Genomic DNA, 12,388 nt, shown 5'->3' on the forward strand with positions numbered 1-12,388 from the left:
TCCGGAGCAGGGGCCCATTAAGCCTCAGTTCCTGGACTGCTATCTGTCGAGAGGTGCGGCCATCATTATCGCAGAGAATGACGAAACTGTAGCATGGCTTTCTAGTCTTGTTACAGATATGCAACCGTGGGAAGGAGCCAGGCTCACGATTGTGGGCATGGATGAACTCCTTTCCTATAAGAGAGTCATTCTGGATACCAGGACAACAACGTCCTTTTGGGAAGAATGGCACGCCAGAACCATGGCCTAAATCCCAACAGCTGGAGAATCTATGACCGCAAGGAGGAGAAGAGAGGTGTCCGCCTTGTGGTCAGCATGGACTCCAGAGATGTGGAAAAAGTGGTGGGGAAGAAGATCTTCTGCGGGGTGCATGTTGCTACCTTCACCCTGGTAGAGGGCAAACGCGACAAGCAGAGGACCAACCCCACCACAGACAACACTGAGACCAGCAGGGGCGAAGAGCGGGAGCCTGGGCAGGAGCCGGGGCCAGCCAAGCCTCAGGATTCATCGCGGGAGACGGAGCTGCACGTTCTGGAGACCGCATAAGGTAAGGCATTGCATGAAGGTAAGGAATGATTACTTTCATACAAGCAAACATACAACATTGTACAGTGGCCTCTAGGGTACTTATAAGAAGTATCCAGAAAGGTAGGTTTTCGGTCGCCCTGATACAAGAACGGCTTAGACAGGGGCATATCATGGGACTAAAATGTGCAGGCTTCACTCTATTCAGTGGAGTAGTGGAGGAGAAGCCTAGAACATGTATACTAGTTAAGGATCACAACACTTGGGCTATACCGGGCTTCATTACTAGAGACCTTGTAGCAGTCCTAGTGAGATATGAAGAGGGCGGACAGCCAAGAGACCTGGTTGTCTGTTCTGCATACTTCCCAGAAGACTCTGAATCTCCACCCCCGCCGAAGGAGTTCAAGAGACTGGTGATATACTGTAGGAAACAAGGACTTAAAATCATAGTAGGATATGACGCCAATGCTCATCACAGCATTTGGGGAAGTAAATACACAAACCGAAGGGAGAGAATTTCATATAATTTCTATGTACAACTGATCTTGAGATCATGAACATGGGTGATATCCCTACCTTCATCAATAATAGGAGTGAGGGGATCATAGATCTTACCCTGGGTTCCATGGGAATCATACAGGAATTTAAAGACTGGAAAGTTTCTTTGGAGCCTTCCTTGTCAGATTATAGACACCCTGTGTTTCATATAGAGGGCTCCTTCGAGATCCAATATTACAGAAATCCTAGACAAACCAATTGGACGTCTTTTAGGGAGGATGTGAGGAGGGGACTGAAGGAGGACCCTCAAATATAATCAAGAACAAGGAGCTGGAGCTCAGTGTCAGCTTTCTCACACAGACACTAGTTACCTCTTATGAATTAAACTGCCCAGTTGTTAAGGCAAAAAGAGTAACAGGAAGCTTCGAGTGGAACAGTTATCTTGAACACCTGAGGAGAAACACACAAAGGCTCTGGAATAAATACAGGGAACTTCAAGATCAAGAAAGTCTAGATTCTTACAAAGAATCACAAAGAAAGTACAAGTCAGAAGTCAAAAAGGCTTCTAAGAAATCTTGGAGACAGTTTTGTGACTCCATCGAGAGTCAAAATGAAGCGGCAAGGCTCCATAAAATTCTAACCTTGGATGGAAGGGCAAGGCTGGGCTCATTGGAGTCACCTTTGGGTGGATATGCGTCCACAGAGGGGGAGACCCTGAGCTTATTGCTTGATGCCCACTTTCCAGGTTAAGTAGTCACGAATAGTGACGAGTCTAGTGTCAGACCTAAGACGAAATGCTGGTTAATAGAGCAAACGCCTGAAAAGCCATACATCTAATTTTTGATCTGATTAGTGAAGTAGAATCGAGCGGATCCTAATGGTTGGAAGGAAGCTGTAGAGATTGTTACCCCAAGAAAGGTGAAGTGGGCATTAGAATCTTTTGCCCCTTATAAAAGCCCAGGAATGGATGGGATCTTCCCAGCACTTCTTCAGGAAGTGGGTGCGGTCCTTATACCATACCTGGTCAGAATTTTTAGAGCCTGTCTCACTATGGGGTACGTGTACTCCTTGTGGCGTCAGGCGGTTAGTGTATATACCTCAACCCGGAAGGTCTTCATATACTAGACCTAAGGATTATAGACCCATTAGTCTAACGTCTTTTCTTCTTAAGACTTTGGAAAAACTGGTGGATAGACATATCAGGGAGAAAGTATTAAGAGACTGTCCCCTGCATCCTCATCAACATGCATACCAAAAAGGGAAGTCGGCTGAGACGGCACTACACCAGCTTGTTTCTAGGCTGGAGAGCGCCTTGGATCAGCAACAACTTGCTATGGTGGTATTCCTAGATATAGAAGGGGGCTTTAACTACACATCTTTGGGCTCCATAGAACTTAGTCTAGAGAGAAGAGGAGTGAGCAGGATGCTAATAAAATGGATTATGGCCTCACTGCAGGGCCGTCAAGTTCTGTTTACCCTCAACACAGTAATGTTGAGAGCTAATATAGACAGGGGGTGTCCACAGCAAGGAGAATTATCACCAATATTATGGTGTCTGGTAGTGGATGAACTACTTATCACGTTAAATTTTGGAGGAATTTTTGCCCAAGGCTATGCAGATGACATTAGCCTGATGGCGGTGGGAAATTTCCCCAGTACGGTTTCAGAGCTCGTACAGAGCTCCCTACGTAGGGTGGAAAGATGGTGCCATGACACGGACTTGTCGGTTAATCCCGATAAGATGGAGCTCGTGGTATTTACCAGGAGGAGGAGGCTAGACGGACTGTCAGAGCCTTTCCTATTTGGGAAAAAAATTAGTTAACACAAACTCAGTTAAGTACCTAGGGGTAATCCTTGAGGAAAGACTGAGTTGGAAGAAACATATAGACCATAAGGTGGATAAGGCTTGCAAGATCATGTGGGCCTGTCGCAGGGCCGTCGGAAAGACTTGGGGCCTAGGACCTAGGGTGGTCCAGTGGCTCTATATTTCTATTGTACGGTCCACGATCACTTTCGCATCTTTAGTCTGGTGGCCAGGTTCGGAGAGTAAAACTGCGACCACCAAGTTAAACAGTGTCCAAAGATTTGCATGTCTAGGAATAACAGGGGCACTGGATACTACACCATTATGTGCAATGGAGGCCATCCTATGTCTTCCCTCCTTACATTTATATGTTAAGGAAATAGCGGGAATGAGTGCTTACCGTCTCTGGTCACTCGGATGATGGTCCTTCAAGAACCCGAATAGAGGTCATGCTTCTATTCTTACAAGGCTTCACCAGACCTGCCCCACGACGATGATCGGGGACCTGATGAAGCCTAGTTTTAATCTGATACCCACAGTGGTGATACCCACAAGGGAGGGGTGGGCCGCGGATGCTGGGGCCCGTCTTAGGTTTGGGGGCTGTAGATGGTACATAGATGGCTCGCGGACAGAGACGGGCACAGGCGCCGCGGTCTGGAGGCCTAAGACAAGGCTCTCCCATCCCATGGGTAAATATGCTACTGTTTTCCAGGCCAAAGTATATGCAATACTGACCTGTGCTGAATGTGTATGGAACATGCCTGGACATAGAAGATGCATCACCATTTGCAGTGATAGTCAGGCAGCGTTAAAAGCACTATGCGCAGTTAGAACAACATCAAAAATGGTATGGGAGTGCCAAAGGATGTTAAATCAACTGTGTGAACTTAGCCCAGTTACCCTATTATGGGTCCCTGGGCACACAGGAATCAGTGGAAATGAAGAAGCTGACAAACTAGCGAAACAAGGCTCAAAAGGTCCTTTCATAGGACCAGAGAGAGCCCTTCCTAGGAGTGTCACTCCGAAGTATGAAACTGGTAATATCCCAGTGGACAAACCAGTCTCACTTAGACATTTGGAAGAGGTTAACCATAGCAAGGCAGGCACATGAACTTATCAAAGGGCCTAGCCAAAGTTATAAAAAGGTCCTGATAAATTTGAATAGGACCAGAGCGTGAATGGTAGTTGGACTTGATTGATAAATTTCATTTTTATTCCGTATTGATAGTCACCATAAGACATTTATGTCTTATGGTAGTTGGACTGTTGACAGGCCACAATATCTTACAGAGACACCTACACATCATGAAAATCAGCCAGGATCCAATGTGTAGAAGATGCGGTAGGGAGGAAAAGACCTCCGCGCATGTGTTGTGTCAATGCAAGGCTCTTGCAAGCACTAGACATCGATATCTTGGCTCACATTTTGTAAGCCTGGAAGACATCAGGAATGCCAACATCCGGACACTGGTATCCTTTATAGGAGCACTAGGGCTGGACTAGGCAAAGCCGTTAAGGGACACAAAGGGTCTTCACAGACCTACGTGTGGAGCCCTGCGGCAGGGCTCACCCAGTCCTTATCTATCTATCTATCTATCTATCTATCCCCTATACAGAACATAGACCGATAACGTGCCAGCTGCTTCCAGTAATAAGACCTCAAGAGGCTAAATTCAAATGTAGGTACAATTTAAAGAAATTTGATTGGTAAAAATACGGTGTAGGAGTAGCGTGCCTGCCTCTTACCCGGAGGCCCCAGGTTCGATTCCCGGCCAGGTCAGGGATTTTTACCTGCATCTGAGGGCTGGTTTGAGGTCCACCTAGCCTTTGTGATTACAATTGAGGAGCTATCTGACAATGAGATAGCAGCCCCGACCTAGAAAGCCAAGAATAACGGCCGAAGGGATCCATTGTGCTGACCACACGGTAATCTGTAAGCCTTAAAGCTGTGCAGCGGTCGCTTGGTAGGCCAGGGTTCTTCAGGGCTGTTGCACCATGGGGTTTGGTTTTGGCTTGATTGGGTAAAATTCTCTGAAATGCTGGATGAGAAAATGTACACAGGTGTTCCTATTCCTGAAGATTATGATCGCTTTATAGATATAATTAAACTTTGCTCATGGGCATCTATTGCAAGAGGCTTCAGAACAAATTATATCCCAGGTATAACCTTGGAAACAACCATTTACTAGATACATACTACCAGCTCTACGCAGAAAATCCCTTCAGCGAGGAAATTTCCAAGGCATCACGTTCAGTTCTCTTGTCAATGAGGCAAAAAGGGATCAATGGATGAAGCTGAGGACAGAATGCGACATGGGCAGGAGCAGTCATGAGGCTTGGAGACTATTGTGATGACTGAACATTGATCCTTCCCAAGTCAATACATACACAAATTTAAAGGCAGACCAAATAGCCCATCAGCTTTTAGTTAATGGTAAACCAACTTATCTCATCAGGACTGCGAAGAGGTCAACACGATGACAACCTGATCAAGAAAGTAACATACTATTTCAACCTTCTACTCAGGCCAAATTAGAATCACCATTGAGTAGATGCAAGAATGGGAAAGCAGCTGGCTTGGAAAATGCATGAGTTGAACAGATAAAAATGATTTTGGAGTGGAAACCAAGCACTGTGTGACTGATCTGATAAACAATTACTTCAGATCTGTAAGAAACAAAGATCTGAAGGAACGACAAGAGTTATAGCTGTATGCAAGCCGAGCAAAGTTCAAAATTTTCCAAAAGCTACTGCCCTATTTCCCTTCTATGCCACTTTTATAAAGTTCTGGAGAGACTTATCCTCAACCAACTGATAAGTGGATTAGAACCTGTTCTCATACCACAACAGGATGGATTCAGATCAGATAAAAGCTGTACACCTTAAGTGCTGAAACTGACTCAACACATCAAAGATGATTTTGAAAAATTGCAGGCGCTGTTTTCATAGATCTGTCAGCAGATTATTATACGTAAATCATGAACTTAAGGAGAAACTCTACAGCATCACAAATAACTGTAAGCTCACCTGCATGACCAGATATCTCCTAGAAAATAGAAGATTCTTTGTTGAATTCCAGGGGAATAGAAGTAGATGGAGGACAAAGAAGAATGGCTTACCTCAGGAAAGCGAGCTTGCACCTTCATTGTTTAACATAGCCACTTCCTAAGGAAATACAGAGTTTCAACAATGCACATGACTGTGCTATCACTGCCCAAGCCAATTATCTTATTTACTTGCATAATTTTCTCTCCCTGTTTTTTAGAATGAAAATTTGGAAAGAAAAAAAACCTGCATATTCGCCCCCCCCCCCCCTCCTCCTTGTTTTATCTATGGTTCCCACTAGTTACAAACCATGAACTTATCTCATCTTTGTGATTCATGCCGATGTACAGAAGTCGGGAACTAGTTTCGAAATTCCAGTTCGTGTTTCCCATGCTAGGAGAGGATGAAGTGACTGATTACTCAACATTCCTGTGCCCGGAGCCATAACATACCTGCGACTGCTAGCCATACTCGCCCTTGTTATCACCTGTGACCCGCACGCGTACAGTAATCGCTTTCAACAGTGTTCTTACGTGTGAATTGCTGTGCAAAGTGTTTCTTAGTGACTGATGTGAAAGAAAAACAGTAGTTACGACGCACAATTTAAATTGTAGAATTTGCTGAAAACAATGGCAATCGTGTAGCATCTCGTGAATTTTCTATAGCATCATCACACGTGTTACTGGCAGAAACAGAAAGAATTCCAGTGTACCAAGAAAACAACTTTAACATTTCGGGGATCAGAAACCGGGAAGCATTCAGAAATTGAAAAGAAAGTTGTTTCTTACGTAAATCAATTGAGAAATGATGGCTTTTCAGTTCCCCACGAGATGCTCCAGTTAAAGCCTGTAGAAGTAGCAAAAACCTCGAAAATTCCTGATTTTAAAAGGTGGCTTTGTCAGTTCATGAAAAGGAACAATCTCTCTATTCGAAGAAAGACATATCTATGCCAGCGACTTCCAAAAGGCCACAGTGAAAAAATCGTAAAATTTCACAGATTTTTAATTAGGAAGTGGCATGAGTACAATTACCTGCTATCGCAAATCGGAAATACAGATCAAACTCTGATTTTCTTTGATATGCTAAGAAACATTACAATTACCGAAAAGGGAGCATCCAGCATACTCATAAGGATTACTGGGGCAGAGAAGCTTCGCTGCACAGTTGTGCTGGCTGTTACTGCGCACAGGCAAAAACTTCCTCTCTATGTAATTTTCAAGCAAAAAACAATTCCTAAAAGGAAATTCCCTTCCGGTGTGCACAAGTGTGTCCAGGAGAAAGAGAAAGGATGGATGGTAGCGGATCTCATGAAGGATTGGTTGTGTATTGTGTGGGGAAGGTGGCCTGGCCATCTCTTAAATCACACGTCTCTCCTGGTTTTGGACAGTTTCCGTGGCCATCTTGCTGATGATGATCGCCAAAAAATGGTCAACCAGAAGACTGATGCTGCAATAATTCCTGGTGGCTTGATGTCAGCTTTGCAGCTTCTTGATGTAAGCATCAACAACCCATTGAAAGACAATGTGCGGCAGGTATATTTTGAATGGATGGCAGGAGGTTCTCATAGTCTGACGCTACCGAGATGATCGTGAGGCCTTCACTAGAATTAATATTTGAGTGGATTGTTCTTGCATGGGGACTGATTTCATAAGACATTATTGTGAAAAGTTTCAAGAAAACTGGCATTCCCAACGAACTAGATGAAACTGAATATGACTGCATCTGGTAGATGGAAGAGAATGCGAGCGATTAATTGCAGACGACTTCGGAAGAAAGCAACGATAAATGCCATGATGAGTCTATTTCTTTGAAGTGAAATACTTATTAGCGTAGGCAACTTTACAGATTTTACCCTCATACAGTATTCTAATTTATTTTAGGTAACTTCAGCGAATTCTCACGGGACATTAAAAGACCACGGTTGCTAGGGAACATATTACTGCCTTTGACTTTTGTATTATAATTAATTTTTTCATTATTTTGTACTGCTTTAGGCCTAAATAAATTTCATAACTTTTTCATTTTTCATTTACATTTTAAATTTACAATCGCATAATTTTCTCTCCCCGTTTTTTTAGATTGAAAAAAGTTTAAAAAGGGGGGGGGGGGGGGGGGCGGGGATTACGTGAGTAAATACGGTACTCTCATATAGTTGAACAGAAGCTGACTGATAGCTTGAAAGAACTCTGTAACTACTACAGGAAAAATCAGCTGAAACCAGATCCAAACATATCCCAGAGCTGTATTTTTCATCTCAGGAATAGGCATGCTGCTAGAACTCTCCAGATTACATGGGATAGCACACCCCTAGAACAATGCAAAACTCCAAAATGTCTAGGTCTCACTCTAGGTCGTGCTTTCAACCTACAGGAAACATAGCTCAAACGACAAGTAGAGAGTGGTAGCCTGGAACAATGTTGTTCAGAAGCTGACAGGATCTACACAGGGAGCATATTTGTGTACAGTGAGAATCTCTGCTTTTGTGCTATGTCACTACAGCTGAGTTTGCATGCTCAGTTTGGAACAATTCTAGCCATGTCAAAATGGCTGAAATGGCTCTCAACGAGACCTGTCGCATCATCCTACACCCTTGGAGAAGTTATTTGCCTTGCTGCGTTTACCCTCCTGACATTTGACGAGAGATAGTGTCGAGAAAGGAAATGAAGAAGGTGTTGAGTCCCAAGCCCACCCTTTTTATGGCTATCAGCCTGCATGACCAAGACTAAAATCAAAGAAAAATTGAAAGTCAAATAAGCTGTAACAGGGACACCCCATCAAGCCCAAGTTGATAAATGGCGTGCAATGTACTTGAATTGAAAAAGGATTGGCCCACACCAAATGAGACTCTTCCTCATGGTCATACAGAGAAATGTCCAACATGGAAGTCACTCAGCAGGCTATGTTAGGGTGTTACGAGATGTAAGAGCAATCTCCTGAAGTGGGGTTACCGCATCGCTCTGCTCCAGTGCAGATTGTGTCCCTCTACATACTCAATGAAGGACCTCCTAGACGCAACACCAGATGAACTGAATGTTACTAACTTTTGTGCAGCAACTGTCTGCAAACATTGACAAATATATATATTGCAAACACATTTATACTAATTTAATTTATAATATCCCTGTAAGTTTTAGTAGAGCTTTTGACACAAACATGAAGGCAAGGTTTCTTAAACAAGTTTTGAATGTGTCAAAATAAATGTTATCCTGATAGGTCTTTCTTGCAGAATTTGAATACATGTATTTGTTGTTTGTTAGGTCATCAGCCCAGAGGCTGGTTGGATCCACAAATAGCACCAACGCTAAAATGAGGCATACTAGGCAAGCTCAGGAGTGAGGTAATTTGCCATTGCTTTCCTCACTGGGCCAGAAAGTGCTATTGTAGCACGATTGACCCTATGAGTAATACTCAGATGCACTAGTCATGCTCCGATTGGCATTACTCAGCACCACCCATACCTCAGCAGCTTCCATATTGTCACAGCTTTGGACAAGACTGGGACTTCGGTGGAAGCTACACTTTGCTCTGGCTGGTGCCAAGTACTGTATGCATATGTATGTATGTATAGGAAAATCAAATAAAAATGTGTATACTTTATATACAATTACCCCAACAGATCCAAGAGGATCGGTACTTCGGTGGAAGCTACACTTTGCTCTGGCTGGTGCCAAGTACTGTATGCATATGTATGTATGTACGTATGTATGTATGTACGTATGTATGTATGTATGTATGTACCGGTATAGGAAAATCAAATAAAAATGTGTATACTTTATATGCAATTATCCCAACAGATCCAAGTGGGTCGGTCAAACCAATATGGTACTGAAAAGCAACCCTCTAAGTCTGCTAATTTTCAATGTCCCCACACACACTGAGACAAAAGAGTTCAAAGAACGCACCCAGAGTGTAAATGGACTGGCTTTGGACAAAAAAGATGAACTGTAGGATTCAATAGACTTAATTACTGAATAGGCAAAGGAAAATGAAATGGATCTGAATAACAAGGCAGAACAGAAGTCTTCAGACAGGGAGGAATATTAGCAGAGGGCAACTTCATCCCATATAAGAGACAAAGCTTGAAAATCAGTAACTACTACAAGTACCTGGGAATCATTATCCTGGAAACAGAATCTACTTTCTCCATCCATCTGAGAAAGGGAATTGTAGCGGCCATGAGATCCATCAGTGACGTTTAATATCTTCTGGACCTGCCATTAGAGACAGTTATTGGACTGTTCGCGGTGGAAATGTTGCCAACAGCCACAGGCAGCATGGAATTAATATGAGAGCACCTTTGGAAAAGGCAACTACAGGAACTTGAAAACCTGAAGGCAAGGTTTCTTAAACAAGTTTTGAATGTGTCAAAATAAATGTTATCCCAATAGATCTTTCTTGCAAAGGAGATGTTCCTATAAAAGATGTAAGACTTCAATTTCACCTGCCATCTACTGTACAGTGAGCTATAAGGAACTATTACAGGAGCTTCAAACAAAGAGAGCTACAATATGGGACAACTTCTACATGGCAATGTTAAATCGAGACTGGACAGAAGTAGAATATGACTTACGACATGTGGTCATCAGGTTTGCTGTACATGGGTTTCACTACAAACAGAGAAAAATGATAGGATTCCATACTCTGGATCCTCATAGCGTGTGCACACGATGTGAGCAAACATGTGAAAGATATCATGCTAAGAACTGTAAACTCGGATGATAAACTTTGGCACAATTATATCAACGAGATATCGTTAGTCTTCAATTCTTTATATGCATAAACATTGGCTGCAATAAAGATTATTATGAAATAGTCTATTTGGTTCAATCAAAATACCCATATACAAAGAGTATTACAATGATGTACAAGTGCTTTGGCTTATTTTGTAATGTGAGGTAGAGAAAGGCAGATAGATTTCTGAAATACAGTAATGTATCTCTGATGATCTTTGTTATTTTCCTTTACGTCCCACTAAGTACTATTACGGTTTTCGGAGTCTGAACTTTTAACCTGAGTATATTGTTCAGCAACAGTATCTTCCTGTTTATGTAGAGTATTCATTTACTTTTTAAATTTAAGGACTGGAACTAATTTTTTTTTTTTTTGCTAGGGGCTTTACGTCGCACCGACACAGATAGGTCTTATGGCGACGATGGGATAGGAAAGGCCTAGGAGTTGGAAGGAAGCGGCCGTGGCCTTAATTAAGGTACAGCTCCAGCATTTGCCTGGTGTGAAAATGGGAAACCACGAAAAACCATCTTCAGGGCTGCCGATAGTGGGATTCGAACCTACTATCTCCCGGATGCAAGCTCACAGCCGCTGGAACTAATTAACAACAACTAAAACATTTCAATGTGACCAAAGACTTAAAAAGAAGATGTTATAAATCAAATCCTTTGAAGTATTTTAAAAATTATTTAAAGCTAATAACCAAGAGAAATTAGTAAGGGGATAAAATTATTTGGCTCAAGAACCTGTCATAGTTGACAGCTTTCATATGCATAACCAAAGAAGGGTATACCTACTTCTTTATTTTCTATTGCTACTTCTTCCTCTTCAATGTCAAGATCATTTATTACTTCTGGCATGTCTTCCGGAGGTGCTGAAGCATCTGCTATATCCTGTTCAAGGGAGCCCATCATCATAATTTTAAAACCAGGCTTCAGTTTCAGAGCTGACAAATGTAAATCATCATCTGGAGTTTTGCCTACAAAACAAGTTGATATTCTCTTATTTATTCTGAATATAAATAATTCACAATGCCATTTAAGAACTAAAACACGAAATTAAAAATCTCCGTCATTTAAAAACAGACAGGAGAGCAGGAGGCAATGCTGAATATAATAATGGATTTATCAAACACTTTCTACCTCTCCTATGGTCTTAAAAAGACTGCCGGGTCAGCAGTATAAATGGACTGTATTTCGAAGTAATAACAGTTCCCGCAAAAATAATAATCATCTTGTATTATCATTGCTTAACAACTACAATAAACTTGAAATTTAATGAGTATAATTCCAAAATTATTAGTGCAATAAATTAAGTATACTGTAAATCATTTTGAATTACTTAACCTCTATACAAATGTCAAATGATACTTAAGAGGAAATAAAGTACCTTTAAATTTCAAATTCAGGAGTTTTTGTCTTTCAGGAAGAACACAAGTTTCCTTATGAATTGCATTTTTGAGGGTTGATACGGTATCACTCTCAGATAAATCAGAAATTTCATATTCTTTCCCGCTCCACTTAACAATAACTTTTATACCTCCGTCCATGTTTAATTACAATTCGTGCTTGCCATCTATTGGCGGAATTTGAAACTAATTTCATCACCACCGCCTGCTCGATCTGCATCCCTTGGCTGTTTATACTGCATGCTCATTACAACATTTCAACATGACATTAAATGAAACACTCCGTTTACAAATATACACGGCAGGTGGAAGAGGCAAACTGCCCCAGTCTAAGGCTCTATAAGATGGGTATGCTTAACCGCCATTTTGGTTCATACATA

The 12,388-nt window shown here is 42.0% G+C and overlaps 1 protein-coding gene across 1 annotated transcript in view; it reads right to left on the reverse strand.

Moving 5' to 3' along the window:
- Ublcp1 (Ubiquitin-like domain-containing C-terminal domain phosphatase 1) overlaps window positions 1-12,155 on the reverse strand; it is a 55,965-nt gene extending 43,810 nt beyond the window's left edge. Inside the window, exons 1-2 of the mRNA XM_067153091.2 lie at window positions 11,990-12,155; window positions 11,398-11,579 (exon numbers count right to left, since the gene is read on the reverse strand). Coding sequence (XP_067009192.2) covers window positions 11,398-11,579; window positions 11,990-12,149 — 342 coding nt within the window. The 5' untranslated portion in view covers window positions 12,150-12,155. The remainder of the gene's footprint in view (window positions 1-11,397; window positions 11,580-11,989) is intronic.
- Between the last annotated feature and the right edge of the window lie 233 nt (window positions 12,156-12,388).

The sequence above is a fragment of the Anabrus simplex genome, chromosome 8 (assembly GCF_040414725.1).
Source record: "Anabrus simplex isolate iqAnaSimp1 chromosome 8, ASM4041472v1, whole genome shotgun sequence".
Lineage (NCBI taxonomy): Eukaryota > Metazoa > Arthropoda > Insecta > Orthoptera > Tettigoniidae > Anabrus > Anabrus simplex.